The sequence below is a fragment of the Paroedura picta genome, chromosome 3 (assembly GCF_049243985.1).
Source record: "Paroedura picta isolate Pp20150507F chromosome 3, Ppicta_v3.0, whole genome shotgun sequence".
NCBI classification, from domain to species: domain Eukaryota; kingdom Metazoa; phylum Chordata; class Lepidosauria; order Squamata; family Gekkonidae; genus Paroedura; species Paroedura picta.
In genome coordinates, this window is record NC_135371.1 from 167,278,136 (window position 1) to 167,295,305 (window position 17,170).

The window sequence follows — 17,170 nt, forward strand, 5'->3', positions numbered from 1 at the left end:
GGACCTGTCCTGGGACCTGTGTTGTTCAACATATCTATAAATGATTTAGATGAGGGATTAGAGGGGATACTTATTAAATTTGCAGATGGTACTAAACTGGGCGGGGTAGCAAACACAACTGAAGACAGCAACAGAATACAGGATGATCTTGATAGGCTCGAGAAGTGGGCTAAACTGAATAAAATGAAGTTCAATAGGGACAAATGTAAAGTTCTGCATTTAGGTAGGAAAAACCAAATACACCAGTATAAGATGGGGGAGACTTGTCTTGGCAGTAGCATGTGCAAAAAGCATCTAGGAGTCTTAGTAGGCCATACATTGAACATGAGTCAGCAGTGTGACTCAGTGGCTAAAAAGGCAAATGGGATTTGGGACTGTATCAAACAGAGTATCCAGATCACGGGAGGTGATGGTACCGCTTTACTCTGCTCTGGTTCGGCCTCACTTGCAGTGCTGTGTTCAGTTTTGGGCACCCCAGTTGAAGAGGGATGTAGACAAACTGGAACGTGTCCAGAGGAGGGCAACAAAGATGGTGAGGGGTTTGGAGACCAAGATATATGAAGAAAGGTTAGGGGAGCTGGGTCTGTTTAGCCTAGAGAGGAGACGACTGAGAGGGGATCTGATAACCATCTTAAAGTATTTAAAAGGGTGCCATATGGAGGATGGAGCAGAATTGTTCTTTCTTGCTCCCAGAGGGACAGACCAAAATGAATGGGATTAAATTAATTCAAAAGAAATCCCATCTAAACATCGGGAAGAAGTTCTTGACAGTTTCTCAGTGGAACAGGCTTCCTCAGGAGGTAGGGGCTTCTCCATCTTTGGAAATTTTTAAACAGAGGCTAGATAGCCATCTGACAGAGAGGCTGATTCTTTGAAGCCAAAGGGGTGGCAGGAGACAGTAGATGAGCGATTGGGATGTGAGTGTCCTGCACAGTGCAGGGGGTTGGACTAGATGACCCATGATGTACTTTCCAACTCTATGATTCTATGATTTTATGATTCTATTATTCTAAGACTGGAATCAGCTACACTGGCTGTCTTGTTTATTTAGGCCAGGGGTGGACAAACTGCGGCCTTCCAGATTTCCATGGACTACAATTCGCCGGCAGGGGCTCATGGGAATTGTAGTCCATGGACGTCTGGAGGGCCACAGTTTACCCACCCCTGGTTTAAGCATTCCATTCTAAGTCCTGGTTTATGCCCTTTGCAGCTCCTGATAGCTTGAGATGCAAATATCTATAGGCCTGTCCCCTCCCTTATGTCCCTGTGGACCATCTTCTGTCCTCACGCTGCCCCCTTCTGGCTGGTCTTCCACTTAAGGTGACTGGGTGGGATTAACCAGAGCCCGTTCCTTTTTCGTAGTAGTTCCCAGTTTCTGGAATGCACTCCCCAAGGAGATGTATCAAGCGCCTTTGTTAGGAATCTCCATGAGGCCCCACAAAGCCATTTTATTTACAGAAGAACATAAGAGAAGCCATGTTGGATCGGGTCAAGGGCCCATCCAGTCCAACACTCTGTGTTACACAATGGCCGAAAACCAGGTGCCATCATGGGGTCCACCAGCATCTTTAAGAACTTAAGAGAAGCCATGTTGGATCAGGCCAATGGCCCATCCAGTCCAACATTCTGTGTCACACAGTGGCCCAAACCCAGGTGGCATCAGGAGGTCCACCAGCAGCCTTAAGAACATAAGAGAAGCCATGTTGGATCAGGCCAATGGCCCATCCAGTCCAGCACTCTGTGTCACACAGTGGCCCAAACCCAAGTGCCATCAGGAGGTGCACTGGTGAGGCACTGGCACTGGTGAGGCCAGAGCTTCAGATTCCTCCCATTCTTGCCCTCTAAACAACGATAATGCAGAACCTCCTTGCCCCAGACAACATATCCCATCTGTTCCTTGGGGCTAGTAGCCGTCTCTGCTCCATTAGTTCACCAGGGATTTTAACCAGACATACACTGTGTGGGGAAGGCAGGCAGGAGAGCGTAGTGGGATCTCATCAGATCCCAAAAGCTAAGCAGGTTCGATCCTTGGAAGAGAAACTTCCAAGTAGGACTCCATGGAGGAAGGCAACGGCAAACCAGGGGCCTTGCTGGAGTCACTAGGAGTCAGCTATGACTCGATGCCACTTCCCATGCACACTCGTAGATTGTGGGTCTTTTTGGGGAGAGCGATCCTCTTTATTTAAAATGGTTTCACCGAAGACTGGTCAGCTGCATCTGGCCACCAGGAGGAAAAACAGGACCTCCATATCTCCATCAGTGAAGTCCAAAACTGCTTTGATGATCATAGAATCATAGAATCATAGAATCCTAGAGTTGGAAGGGGCCATACAGGCCATCAACCCCCTGCTCAAAGCAGGATCCGCCCAAAGCACGATGATGATGATGATGAAGAAGAAGAAGAAGAAGTTATCCGTTCAGTCATGTCCAACCCTCGGCAATTCTATAGGAAAGTCTTTGCCATGCACCACGGGTCACGGGTCTTTCAGTGTCCTGTGATGGGCCGTGGCATTTCTAGTAGCAGCTAGGAATGTGCAGAATGCAAGCAGCGCTGACTTGGTGATGAAGTCATCCGTTCAGTCGTGTCCGACCCTCGGCGATTCTATAGGAAAGTTTTCGCCAGGCATCCCTGTCTCTAAGTGCTTTTTAAAGTTGGTTCATGGTCATCCCTGTGTCGGCTTTGATCGTGTCGAGCCAGCGGATGCTTTGGCGGCCACGTTTCCTTTTGCCCCTGACCATGCTGAGCATCAATGATTTTTCTAGTGAGTTTGATCGCATGATGTGTCCAAAGTAAGTGAGCTTCAGCCGTAATATCTTCCCTTCTAATGACATAGTTGGTTTGCTCCTCTCTGAAACACTCTTGTTGGTAATTTTGGCTGTCCATGGCATTCGCAGCATTCGTCTCCAACACCCTAATTCAAAAGCATCTCTTCTCCTCCTGTCTTCCTTCTTCAGGGTCCAGCTTTCACCTCCATAGCTTGTTAAGGGGAAGACAAGGGCATTGACTAGCCGGCACTTTGTATTAAGGCTGATATCTTTACTCTTCCATATTCGGTTCTTGCCTAACATTGCGTTCCGGCCCAGTGTTATTCACCATTTGATTTCACGGCTGCATCCACCACTTTAGAAATGAAAAATGAATGACCAGATCGGTCTTACCTGTTTGCCACGGTGTACGACGTGGAATGGAGGGCTAGCATGACCTCTTTGTTGACCTCCGCTTGTTCTTTCTCTTTGCAGACCCTCTTCCAGAGCTCCAATGAAGGTTGGCAGGTCTACACCTCTGCTCAGGTCCCGGACAGCAAATGCCTCTGCACGGCCGTCATCCCCGTCCAGGGCTCCTGCTCACGAGACCTGCGCAGTCGGCAGCTGCAGCACCTGAAGGAAAAAGTAAGAGACGTGTTCCGAATTTGGGGGGAGTAGGCGGGCGGCTTGAAGTGATGGAGGTCGGGCATCGTGATGCCGTCCTTTGGTCTTTCCTAGCCAGGTCCACCTTTATTCACCTCTCCAGGCTGAGATTCCTTCATGGGTGCAGCTCCTTTGGCATCTGATCCAGCCATACCATCTGTGCTGAAACTGATCTTGAAACTGTACCTGATCCTTGCAAGATCCCATCGTTTTGTGATAGCAGAATCATAGAATCATAGAGTTGGAAGGTACCTCATGGGTCATCTAGTCCAACCCCCTGCATTATGCAGGACACTCATATCCCAATTGCTCATCTACTGTAATCTGCCACCTCTTTGCCTTCACAGAATCAGCCTCTCCCGCAGATGGCTATCTAGCCTCTGTTTAAAAATTTCCAAAGATGGAGAACTCACCACCTCCCGAGGAAGCCTGTTCCACTGAGAAACTGTCAGGAACTTCTTCCCAATGTTTAGATGGAATTTCTTTTGAATTAATTTCATCCCATTCGTTCTGGTCTGTCCCTCTGGGGCAAGAGAGAACAATTCTGCTACATCCTCTATAGGGCACCCTTTTAAATGCTTGAAGATGGTTATCAGATCCCCTCTCAGTCGTCTTCTCTCCAGGCTAAACAGACCAAGCTCCTCCAGCCTTTCTTCATACGTCTTGGTCTCCAAACCCCTCACCATCTTTGTTGCCCTCCTCTGGACATGCTCCAGTTTGTCAACATCCCTCTTCAATTGGGGTGCCCAAAGCTGAACACAGTACTCCAAGTGAGGCCAAACCAGAGCAGAGTGAAGCGGTACCATCAACTCTGGTGGGGCATTCTTACCTAGGAACTTGGTGGCCCTCTTAACTCCTACAAAAATGCAGTGTTGTTTTATGCCCTGGCACGCCATTGGCCCACCTAGCTAAGTGTTGGCTAATCTATGTGTTTCCGGGGGATTTTAGTTCTGTCGGTGGGTCTCCGTGTAAAGCTCTGTGTACAAAAAACTGAGGCTGTGAAAATCATGAAGTGAGATTTTTTTGAAAAAAGCATCACAAACTTTTAACCAAGTTATAACGGAATGTCCAATTGTGAGTTTTCATTATCTCAGCCTTTTTCAACCTTTTGACCATGAAGGAGCCCCTGAAATAAATTTTTGGCTTCGAGCCACCCCAGATGGAATGTCAGCTGGCCACGCCTCCTTGCCATGCCCCCCAGAATTGACATGTCACTGGAAGTCAGGCACCCAAAAGTTGAGCTGCAAAACAATAACAAAACAATAATAAAAAATTGTTGCAAAAATTTATTAAACAATGTGCACCAGTAATATATTAAAAAACAAAGTAAAAAGAACACATATCTTTGCACATGGCAGAATAGACCGAATAGACCCAGGGGTCTTCCTCAGTGGTCAATACATTGTGTGAAAGGCTCTCTTGTATAAGAACAATCATGAAATAAGATTTTTTTTTAAAAAAAAGCATCACAAACTTTTATCTAAGTTATAATGGAATGTCCAATTGTGAGTTTTCATTATATCAGCCTTTTTCGACCTTTTGGCCATGGAGGAGCCCCTGAAATAATTTTTTAGGCTTTGAGCTACCCCAGAAGTGATGTCAGGTGGCCACGCCTCCTGGCCACACCCCCTGTAACTGTACACAGGGTTTCGCCCCTATTGGAGAAAAGAACCGCTTTCCCCTAAAGAACAGACATCTGTTAATTACCGCATATTTTTCTCCTAACCTTTTGCTCTGTCTGCATTTAATGGGAAGCCAGAGACTTTGACCCTTTCATTGGCTTGGCTGCTGTACCATAACTGTGTGCCCTCTTTGAAGGCAAGAGGGCATTCCCTCTCTCTCTCTCTCTCTCTGCCTCACCTTTCCCGCCACTTAATAAGATGCAAACGACGCCTTTATTGTTCCTCCTGGAGCTGCCCGGCTAGCAGCCGCAGCAGTAAACACCCCCCTTCCCCGAGATTAATGGCGTTAAAATCTTATTACGGAAGAGAAAACGGCTTCTTATTGACGGCGCACGTGCAAGGAAAGTATTTATTAGGCAAATATGCGCGGCGCCAATTTACCGATGCAATTAACAGAACTCCCTCGTCCTGCCCCCAAAGACAACCCCCCCCCTCCCCGACGTCTGCACACACAAGCAAGATCACACTGCTGGCGGAAGAGGCCTCTGAGGCCAGCCCTTGCCAGGACTAATCCACGTCAGAACAGGCTACGAGCGGGTCACCTGACACGGCGCGTTGACGCGCAGCCGATGTCAGGATCCCAGAACATGTTGACGGCATTGCGCTGGAAGGGACGTCCTCCCACCAGCGACATCTGGGCGACACTCTGGGGTTTGGGCAAAACCTCTGTGGTAAAAACGGCCTCCACCATAGAGTTTTTGCCCAAATGCTAGAGTGTCTCCCGGATGTCCCCAGCTTTATGATGTCACTTTGGGTGAGATACCAGAAATTCGCTCCATTAGGGGCGAAACCCTGTAGCCCAGGCCTTCCTGTTTCACTTGGGAAGTCCCTGGCTGGTCAGCTGATCCGCAGCTGGGAGGGGCAGGGCCTGGAAGTAGGAAACCCCCTGCCTCCACCAAGATAGGGGTGTCTGGAAACCCAGTTCAGCTCAGAAGCCAAGCACAGCGGGAGAACTTCATCCTTCCACCCCATACCCTTTTCCCAACTGCGATCTGTCCATGTGGAGCCCTGAAGCAGGGCAATCAGGCCCCTCTGAACCTCCTCCTTCCTTTACCATGTTCCTGAGCTGAACTGGGCCCCAGAGCATTCTGGGACATTTGTTCCCCTATATCAGGGGTCATCAACCCCCAGTCCGCAGCCCGGTGGCGGGCCGCAAAGGCCATGGTACCGGGCCGCCGCCAGCCACGCCTGCCTTCCCCCACCGGCAGCAAGAAGGAAAGGAAGAGGCAGCCGCTGGCATGGCGGTGACGCAAACGCGCATGCGCGTTAGTGCCCCCCAGTGGCGAAAACGCACACGCACAGTTGCTGCGCATGCGCGTTAGTGCCACCTGGTGACAAAAACACGCATGCGTGGCAATTGCACGTGCGCGTTTTCGCAGCACCCGGGCCGTCGGCTCTTCCCGCACTCCGGAGGCGGTCCCTGACCTGAGAAAGGTTGGGGACCGCTGCCCTATATGACATATGAATGAAAGTCAGGATTGGGCTGACTGGCCCTAAGTCAGTATGTAAAGGACTAAGCTAGAGCTTTTCTCCTTGATATGCTGTTTTCCCCCCCTTTATGTGGGGGGATTTTTCTGTGAGGGATTCTTAATGCATTCAGCTTCATGCCTAGACCAGGACAAAGAAAGGCCTAATCACATAATCACACTTTTAGGGTTAAAGTAATGAATGCCTGTCCTTTTTTCCCCTTCATTTTTTAAAAAGAACGCTATTTTATTCTTTTTCTGCTGCCTGGGAGCAGGGGTTGTTTGTAATGTGGCATTGATGATTGAGAGTCCCAGGGCAAACCTGTTCGTGGTATAGCAGCTGCTGAAAACATCTATCAAACATCTCAATTACTAGATTCCTTGGGAGAGCAAAAGTGGCCAACCTCAAGCCGCAGGCATCTATTACCACATCTTTTGATGACCGACAAACCTCCAGTCACTAAGGAAATGTTCTTATAGAATCATAGAGTTGGAAGGGGGCTTTACGGGCCATCTAGTCCCACCCCCTGCTCAATGCAGGATTAGCCTCAAGCATCCAGGAGAAGTCTCTGTCCGGCCACTGCCAGGGAGGGGGAGCTCACCACCTCCTCAGGCAGCCATTCCACTGCTTAGCTACTCTTGACTGTGAAAAACTTTTTCCTGGTATCTAGCCGATACTGTTCCACACATAGTTTAAAGCCATGACTGCGGGTTCTACCCTCTGCTGCCAACAGGATCCTTTCCCTGCCTTCCTCCTTCAGTTACTTAAAGACAGCAATCATGTCCTCTCCCTACGTCCTCTTCTCCAGGCTGAGCATTCCCAGATCCCTCAGCCTTTCCTCCTGGGGCTTGGTCCCCAGGGCCCGGATCATCCTTGTCTTCTCCCTCTGCCTTCTCCCCATTTTGTCCACGTCCTTTTTTGAAGTCAGGCCTCCAGAACTGCACACCAGATCCAGGTGGGTCTGACCAATGTGGTATACAGCAGGACTAGGACATCTTGCGATTTCAGTGTGATGCCTCTATTGACACAGCCCAAGACTGCATTCGCCTTCTTTGCTGCTGCATCACACTGTCTGCTCACATTTAGCTTCCTGTCTACAAGAACTCCAAGATCTCTTTTGCATACATTTATATCGAGAAGTGTCACTCCCGTCCAGTATGCATGTTTTTCGTTTTCTTTATTAGTACCATACCATTTTTAAAAATTAAATGACCGTCATCAGTCTGTATTCTTGCATCGAATTAACCTGCTGGGAGGAATCGTTTGAGAAGTTGCTTCTAGCTTTATTGAATATTGTACCCGACAAGGCCCAGTTATAGGGATCCAGTCCCCAGGTAGGACCTGGGGATCGGCCAGTTTCACAACTCATCTCCAGGCGACAGAGATCAGTTCCCCTGGAGAAAATGGCTGCTTGGGAGGGTGGATTCCATAGCATTAAGGAATCCATTGAGGTTCCTCCTTGCCCTAAATCCTGCCCACTCCCAATTCCTCCCCCAGAGTCTCCCCTCTGCACCATATCCCCGTCCCGAAACCGTCAGCTTGGCAACTCTGCCACTTAAGTCAGGTTTGGAGGAGCACAGGATGTTCCGGAGTCCATCCTTAATGCCTCTGGTTGAAAGAAGAGGTCTGGGTAATAAGAAAGCCTTGGAGAGCAGATGGTCCTGAACTTGATGGACAACAGCAACAAAGGGCAAATATGTTGGGATTGGGCCTGAACGGGAAGGGGGCGGTAGCTCCAAGTTAATGAAATCGGAATAGTGGAAGAGCTCTTGTCAAAGGAAAACCAGGACAGTTGCCGACTATGATAAAAGACCAGATAATTGACCACTCTCCTCCCCCATAAAGCACCAAGCAGCTTCAATCTGGTTCTCCTTTGTCTCTCTTCCAGGCCGGTTATCATTGGTGGTAAAACTGCCATCTGTGACTTCAGACCGCTTTCTGGTTGTGGGGCTGGCAGAGGAAACCAGGCTGCTTCCTTGCCCTACGAGTTGGTTCTCCTTCACGTGAGGTCATTGTGAGCATAGACCCACACTAAAGAAGGGGCTTGCTGCTCCCAGTAGACCTGCTATTTTGTGGTATGTTTTCGTCCTTTCAAGGCTGCTCCTTCTCATGAAGAGACCCAGCCCCACAAGAGAGTGGGGAGACTCCGGCTATTCCCATGGCTCTCTCTCAACCCTGCTATGACTAAGATTTCTGGGTTCAGTGAGTCCAGGGAGATGCTAAATGGGACTAAGCACAGGAACCAGTGAAATGATCTTGAGTCGGCAGTTTCTCCACCCCACCCGCCCCCACCTTTGTCTCTTTAATGGGACCAGGAAGGAAAAAGTAACAAATATGCCCAACCAGAGAATTGGCTTTATCACCTCCATTTGCAGGTCAGAATGTAGAGCAAATCGCACCCATAAATATACAGGTAAAGGGCGATTACGTGGGAGTTGCTGTTGATTATGGTCCTAAAAGTACAGCAGCAAGGACTATAAAGCAATGGCTGATTCCTGAGCAAAGCTTAATCTTTGTGAAGTTCAAGCAGGAGGGGGGTAAAATCAGCGGGAAAAGGACCTCCATTCCCCCATAAACTGAGAAACTTTTGACCGTGGCTCAGCAGTAGAGCCTCTACTTAGCATGCAGAAAGTCCAAGGTTCAACCTCTTGGATCTCCAGCTAAAAGGACCAGGCAGTAAGTGATGGGGAAAACCTCCACCTGAGACCTTGAAGAGGTGCTGCCAGTCTGAGCAGACAATACTGACCTCAGTGGACCAAGGGTCTGATTCAATTTAAGGCAGATTCATGTTTGTGTGTTCCGGGCCCATAACCGGAAAAAAAATGGGGGGGGGGGGATGAATACATGGTGATCAGCCATGGTTATTGATTTTCTCTGCTTCACTTCAGTATGATTTTAAATATCCTCACCCCCTTCACAGACTTTTTCAAAAAGCTAATTCTCTTCTAGTCAACTGCATAGAGAATACACATTTGGCAGATGTGTGATGGGATCAACACTTTTTTACCTCCTTTACCTAGAAAAGTTTTGCACTTGGAAAGATTTGTGACAGTTTTTACACCAAGCCCCAGTGCTGATTGGAGGGGCATGAGAAATGATGCTTTGTCAGCTGTTGCTATCTGACAAAGTGTGCAGGCACGCTTCAGGTTATGTCTTGAATAAAGCTTTGTTGATCGTGATCATAGAATCATAGAATCATAGAGTTGGAAGGGGCCATACAGGCCATCTAGTCCAACCCCCTGCTCAACGCAGGATCAGCCCTAAGCATCCTAAAGCATCCAAGAAAAGTGTGCATCCAACCTTTGCTTGAAGACTGCCAGTGAGGGGGAGCTCACCACCTCCTTAGGCTGCCTATTCCACTGCTGAACTACTCTGACTGTGGAAATTTTTTCCTGATATCTAGCCTATATCGTTGTACTTGAAGTTTAAACCCATTACTGCGTGTCCTCTCCTCTGCAGCCAACAGAAACAGCATCCTGCCCTCCTCCAAGTGACAACCTTTCAAATACTTAAAGAGGGCTATCATGTCCCCTCTCAACCTCCTTTTCTCCAGGCTGAACATTCCCAAGTCCCTCAACCTATCTTCACAGGGCTTGGTCCCTTAGCCCCAGATCATCTTCGTCACTCTCCTCTGTACCCTTTCAATTTTATCTACGTCCTACTTGAAGTGAGGCCTCCAGAACTGCACACAGTACTCCAGGTGTATATCAAATATATGTATTGCAACCTTTGACCAAATCCAATACAATACAGAGAAAGAAAAGCTTGTCTATGCAAGGACACTCTCCGTCAAAGTAAATATATTCAGAATTATTGATAGCTGCTTGGGCAATTCCATCAAAATGAATGCAAAGATAAAACATTAATATATATTTTTAAAAATTCCTACCAATCCTCACACTTTGTTGGTCTGAAAGATGCCATTGGAATCAAACCAACGTGGATACCCACCTGAATCTATCTAGGTCTGGATTTTTCAACCAGGGTTCTGTGAAACTCTGTAGGTTTCTTGACAGCCCCGAAAGGGTTTCCTGATTGGGTGGGAGTTAATTTTTAAATACATTTTTAAAAATCTGTTGAACATTGATCAGGTGATATGTCCATATATGGTCATGCCAATCTCCCCCCTCCCTCCCATATTGGCCAATGATGGGTCTGGAGGGGGCGGGAAGGGGAGGGGCCCTGGGTGGGCGTATCCACAGCTCTGCTTCCAAACCATATTTTGCCCAGCCACCCTACCTCTGGAGTTTTTCGAAACTTAAAGAATGTTTCAGGGGTCCTCAATGATTAAAAAAAAAAAGTTGAGAAAGGATGATCTAAATCAGTGATTCTCAACCTGGGGGTCGGGACCCCATTGGGGGGCAAACGGTCCTTTCACGGGAGTCGCGGTGGGGCAAGCAGCTTGGCTGGTGGGAGGGGGTGCCACCATTGTTGCGGCTCCTCCTGAAGGCGCCTGTCAATTTATATACAATTTATAACCAATTTTTATACTGTATTAAAGGGTCGCAGCATTAGGAAGGTGGAGAACCACAGATCTAAATGTTGTTGTTGTTATGTGCGAAGTCATGTCCGACCCATCGCGACCCCATGGACAATGATCCTCCAGGCCTTCCTGTCCTCTACCATTCCCCGGAGTCCATTTAAGTTTCCACCGACTGCTTCAGTGACTCCATCCAGCCACCTCATTCTCTGTCGTCCCCTTCTTCTTTTGCCCTCGATCACTCCCAGCATTAGGCTCTTCTCCAGGAGTCCTTCCTTCTCATGAGGTGGCCAAAGTATTTGAGTTTCATCTTCAGGATCTGGCCTTCTAAGGAGCAGGCAGGGCTGATCTCCTCTAGGACTGGCCGGTTTGTTCGCCTTGCAGTCCAAGGGACTCGCAAGAGTCTTCTCCAGCACCAGAGTTCAAAAGCCTCAATTCTTTGACGCTCGGCCTTCCTTATGGTCCAACTTTCGCAGCCATTCATTGCAACTGGGAATACCATAGCCTTGACTAAACGCACTTTTGTTGGCAGGGTGATGTCTCTGCTTTTTAGGATGCTGTCTAGATTTGCCATAGCTTTCCTCCCCAGGAGCAAGCGTCTTTTAATTTCTTTGCTGCAGTCCCCATCTGCAGTGATCTTGGAGCCCAGGAAAATAAAATCTGTCACTATCTCCATTTCTGATCTAAATAGACAAGTTCATTGTAAGTAACAACATGGGGCATTGCACGAACATCAGCGCACTGCAAAAACATTTATGTGGTCACATGAGGCTGCCTTATACTGAATCAGAAGCATGGTTCCTCTACTCAGGCTGAGAGCAGCAATCCATGGCCCCAGTCACCTGCTTCCTGATCGTTTTATCTGGAGATGCCGAGGATTGAACCTGGGACCTTCTGCATGCCAAGCAGCTGCTCTCCCACTGAGCCAAGGCCCCTATTTACCTCGGTTTGTTTCAAGGTTGCCGCCATATGCGATATTTAAGAAACAGTGGCCAACATCTCCCTCTGGGCTTTTCTTCCCCTCCTCCTCCTGCCTTCCCACAATAACGCAACCTTTTGTTAACTTCCGTCACCTCTGCAATCTTCTAGATTGTAACCAACAATTGCAGGGCTTGCTGCGGTTTGCCATTTGGAAGCAATTGACATTTTTCGAAGCCGCTCCAGTTTCCAAAGTGAAGCAGTGTTAATTATCAAGGTGCTCCCAGACATCTTATTTAGGGGTCAAAACGGACTATCGCAAGGAGCCGTGCAAGCCCAAGCGGGTTGCAAGAAATTACGGGGTGATCGGCGGGATGGTTTCAAGACAGCCTGGTGTTTCTCCTTCAACGGGGCATGGAGCAGCTGTGGGTCAGAATAAGCAGCCGAGCGCTCCTCCTCTCACTGCTCCACATGTGTAGAAAAAAAGATCTTTTCTGCTGCTGCCATTTAGAAGCATTTGACATTTAATTAATTGCTCTCATGGGGAGGCTGCGGCCAAGGAAGGAAAGAAAGCTGCGGGCAGCCATAAACGCTGGGAGAAATTCAGAGGGCAGAGAGAGATCGGCAGGAAGACAGAAAGCAGTGTCCCTCCCCCCAGATCCCAGTGGGGCGAGAACTCAGATGCCCTGCTGGTTTCCCCCTCCCTCCCGACCCACAGCTGACGTCGCTTCCTGGCTGGGAAAGCATCAGGCTGGCCGAATAGATGTGGAGCCAGCTGAGAAGAACAGGGTAGGAGGTGAAATCCCCTTTACAGGAAGACAATGCTGGGGTGTGATATTTTGCTGCTTGGGATTAATTGGAGACAAAGGGCAGCAAAGGTTGAGGGCAGCTGCCGTAGGCCCGTGGAGAGAGGGGATTGCAGCTCTTGTACGTTTTTGGAAAAGAGCTGTCTCGGGCAACGAATCCTATGTTTTGTAGGGGCACCGAACAGGATCTTCTGCTGAGTTGAGGCTGCCAGTTCTGGGTTGGAATAGCCTGGAGTTTTTGGAGATGGAGCCAGAGGAGGGTTGGGATTGGGGAGGGGGATGGACTTCCAAAGCAGCCCCTTTTCTCCAAGTGGAGAAAACCTGGAGGTTTTCCTGGAGGCTGACGACTAGCAATGTTGTTATTAGAAGAAGAAAGAGAAGAGTTGGTTCTTATATGCCGCTTTTCTCTACTAGAAGGAGTCTCAAAGCGGCTTCCCTTTCCTCTGCCCATAACAGACACCCTGGGAGGTAGGTGAGGCTGATGTCAATTGAAATGTCAATTGAAATGTCAATTGAAACTGAGAACAGTTTCCAACAGGAATGTGACTAGCCCAAGGTCATCCAGCTGGTCCAAGGTCACCCAGCATGTGGGGGAGCAGGGAATCAAATCCTGGCTCACCACATTAGAAGCCGCTGCTTTTGACCAAGCTGTACACATGGCCATTGCCTCAAAGAGATGCAGCGAGAGCACAGGCAGAAGAAGCTGTTGCAGGAGGATGCACACAGGAGACTTCCCACCACCCGTGGTCAGATCCTTCTTGATATCCTGCCCCTCTAACATCCACCTGGCTTTCCTTGTACTCAGAGGAGGGTGACCGGGCAGCATGACTTTACCACCAAATCTAGGTAACTCCAGATATGGACATTATCTCCAGTTAAATATAACAATTAGGAGACAGATGAAGTTTGCTTTGAGAATTAATTCTCATCCTTAGAAGACATGTGAGACTGGGCTGTGGAGATCGTTCTTCCTCCTGAGGCACCCTCAGTGGTGTTGAGCCTTATTTTCACGTCTTATCAGTGATCCATAAAGAACCCAGTCCAGGCACGGAGGAACTGAAAACAATAAGAGACAGTGCTTTTGATTCTTAAAGTACTGGTCCAGGATGACCCTCTCCCTCCGGCTTTTTTTACGAGAAACAGAAGATTTGCCTTAAATATACCTATTTCCCACCCCCCTAAATTGCCTTTTAAAATCTTTTACGGCTCACAAGGCCCAGGACACGGCACATTGGTTTTATTTTGGCTTTTTATGGTGGTTTTTTAATGCTTGTCGTAATCGCAGCCTGATTTTCGGTGTGCTAAGCTGTGCTCACACACTGGGTGATAGGAAATGAAGACTCTTCACGGCCCAACGGTAAAAGGAACAAAAATTTCTCAAAGGGCAAAGGGACCAGTGCAGGGATGCCCAACCAGGGGTCCATGAATGTTCTGAGGGGGTTTGTAAGAACAGGGTGTACGGGAGAGATATGGGTTGTCTTCTCAATTCCTACTCTTTTTTCCGGCCTACATCAGGCAGAGCCGCCAAAGGCAGGAGGAGGAAGGAAAAGGTGGGATTAAAGGTGTGGATCATGATGTCACTTCCTGGGGGTGTGGCCAGTTGGCATCATTTCTGGGGCTCTTCAAAGTCCGAAACAATATTTCACAGGCTCAAAAATTGAAGAAGGCTAGTTTAGTGCATTAGAACTGTGGGGAATTGACTCCCTCAGGCAGGCTTGCCAGATCTGGGTGGGAAATACCTGGACACTTTGGGGGTGGATCCAGGATTGGGCAGGATTTGGAGGGGGGAGGAGCCTGAGTGGAGTATAATTCTATGGAGTCTACCCTTCAAAGCAACTATTTTCTCCTGGGCGACTGATCTCTGGAAATGAACTATAATTTCAGGGCATCCTCAAGTCCCACCTGGGGACTGACATGCCTACTTTGAGGGCTGGCCTCATCCAGTCCTGACTGGGTTCTGATTGGCTCCCTGTAGCCGCACATAAAGGTAAATCCTGTGTAAGAGAAGCCACTTCCTGTTTGTTCTCCAATGACAATAATTTCCACCCCAAACGCCATGACTAGCTTCTGCTCTCTCTTTTACAGGGCATTCCTATACTTTACATACATTTTAAGGACTTTCAAGTGGCCATTTCTTCCCCCAAAGGAATGGTAGTTTCACCAAACGGAGAAGGTGTGATGAATCACGGGCTTAGAAAGCACGAGTTCATTGTGATTTCTCCTGCTGCTGTGGTTTTCTTGGATACCTAGAATCATAGAGTTGGAAGGGACCTCCTGGGTCATCTAGTCCAACCCCCTGCACTACGCAGGGCACTCACAACCCTATCGCTCATCCACTGTAACCTGCCACTCCCTTGAACTTTCACAGAAACAGCCTCTCCGTCAGATGGCTCTCCAACCTCTGTTTAAAAATTTCCAGAGATGGAGAACCCAGCCCCTCCCGAGGAAGCCTGTTCCACTGAGAAACCGCTCTAACTGTCAGGAACTTCTTCCGGATGTTTAGACGGAATTTCTTTTGCATTAATTTCATCCCACTGGTTCTGGTCTGCCCCTCTGGGGCAAGAGAGAACAACTCTGCTCCATCCTCTAGGACAACGTCTTTAGTATTTGGATTCTGTAATTGGTACCACAGTAAGAAGACCGTATTATATAGCCTGCTTGATTGGGAGCGAAGCAGAGTCAGGACTTGGATGGGAGACCACCAAGGAAGGCTCTGCAGAGGAACGCAGTGATCAGCCACCTCAGTGCCCTGTGCAGGAATCGTTTGTTTGGAGCAGCAGAGAAACATTGGTCAGGATTGGCTCTATGAAGGGAGGAGTCTGGTGATCTCTCTTGGCTGCCCTTTCCCAAAGTTATAGCATCTAGATGTGGGGGTAGCAGTGGACGGAAATTCCACTCTGTTCTTGGCAGCGTGCATCAGTGGTTAATCACCCTTGGTTTTAATTTCTGTCGTTGACTTGACTTGGAAACCGTCCAGCTTCCTCTCCCAGCTGTTGGTTCTTGCTTTGCTCCCCTCTCAAAGATGCTGCCCTTTCCCTAGGAAATAATGGAGATCTGGGAGCAGCAACAGATGGCAATTCCACTGGAGTCGCCAGGCCCATCGATGCTGCCAGTGGGGGATGGAAAGCAGGCTGTGAAAGTTTACCCCAAAGCTGGAGGGACTCCGGAAATTAACCCAATGTGCTGATGTCATCCAGGGGTGTTGTTGGGGGATGACACTCTGGCTTTGGGGCAAAACTCTCTGGTAGAATTGGCTTCTAGCCATAGAGTTTTGCCCCCAAACTAGAGCATCACCTCCCAACGACCCCGAGGTGTCCACGTCACTTCCAGATGATTGCAACACATCAGTTTGTTGTCCAGAGTCCTTCCAACTTAGTGTGGTTTGGGGGGGGGGGGGGCGAGGAGCATCAGCAAAGGGGTGGGGGTGAGCAGTATCTGGACAGAGATCCTGGAAACCCTGGATGCCACTCCTTTCTTTTTCCCCTGCAGCAGTGGTGAGTCACCCTTGGTCCTGCTTTGTGTCAGGATCTTGACTTGGAAAGCATCCAGCTTCCTCCCCCAGCTGTGGGTCCTCTCTTGAAGATGGACTTGATGGGCACATCGTTCCACCTCCTTGGCAGCTCTGCTGAAAGGGTGGCCAGAAGACCGCCCGTGAACTCCCGTGTACTTTTTGGTTATCACCTGAGTCCACAGTTAATGAGTTTGGTATAGTTTGGTATAGTTACGTGGTGTTAACCAAGGGTCTAGAACAGGGCTAGTCAACCCGTGGTCCTCCAGAGCAGCTTACATTGTTCTTCTCCATTTTATCCTTACAGCAACCCTGCGAGGGAGGTAAAGCTGAGACTGTCCCAAGGTCACCCAGCCCAGCTGCCATGGGAGAGTGGGGATTCAGTCTTGGGTTTTCAAGACCAGGGGTAGTCAACCTGTGATTCTCCAGATGTTCATGGACTACAAGTAAGCACTGGCAGAGGCTCATGGGAATTGTAGCCCATGAACATCTAGAGAATCACAGGTTGACTACCCCTGGTCTAGAAGACCCAAGACTGAATCCCCACTGTCCCATGGCAGCTGGGCTGGGCGACCTTGGGACAGTCTCAGCTTTACCTCCCTCGCAGGGTTGCTGTAAGGATAAAATGGAGAAGAACAATGTAAGCTGCTTTAGATCCCCATTGGTGGGAAAGGTGAGATTTAAATGTAGTAAATAAACAGAGGGAATGGTCAGAAGCTTGACATCTGTGCTGCCTAAGAAAGAAGCAGTAGCAATCTGTGCAAGTCATCACCACTTGCTGTTATCACGGGTCTTCTGGGTCTTGGCTTTCATAATTTTAATTTCACATCCCTGTTCTTGTGCATCTAGTGTAAGTGCTTCTATAGCTGTCTTCAAGACCCCGTTTTGGAGGCACTGCCAG

General features: G+C 48.7%; 1 protein-coding gene across 4 annotated transcripts in view; it reads left to right on the forward strand.

Annotated features, from left to right (window-relative positions):
• The window catches only part of OLFM2 (olfactomedin 2), a 212,292-nt gene that overhangs the window by 127,317 nt on the left and 67,805 nt on the right, over nucleotides 1-17,170 (forward strand). For all 4 annotated transcript variants that reach the window (XM_077329306.1, XM_077329307.1, XM_077329308.1 and 1 more), the window contains exon 2: nucleotides 3,241-3,390. In XM_077329306.1, coding sequence (XP_077185421.1) covers nucleotides 3,241-3,390 — 150 coding nt within the window. The remainder of the gene's footprint in view (nucleotides 1-3,240; nucleotides 3,391-17,170) is intronic.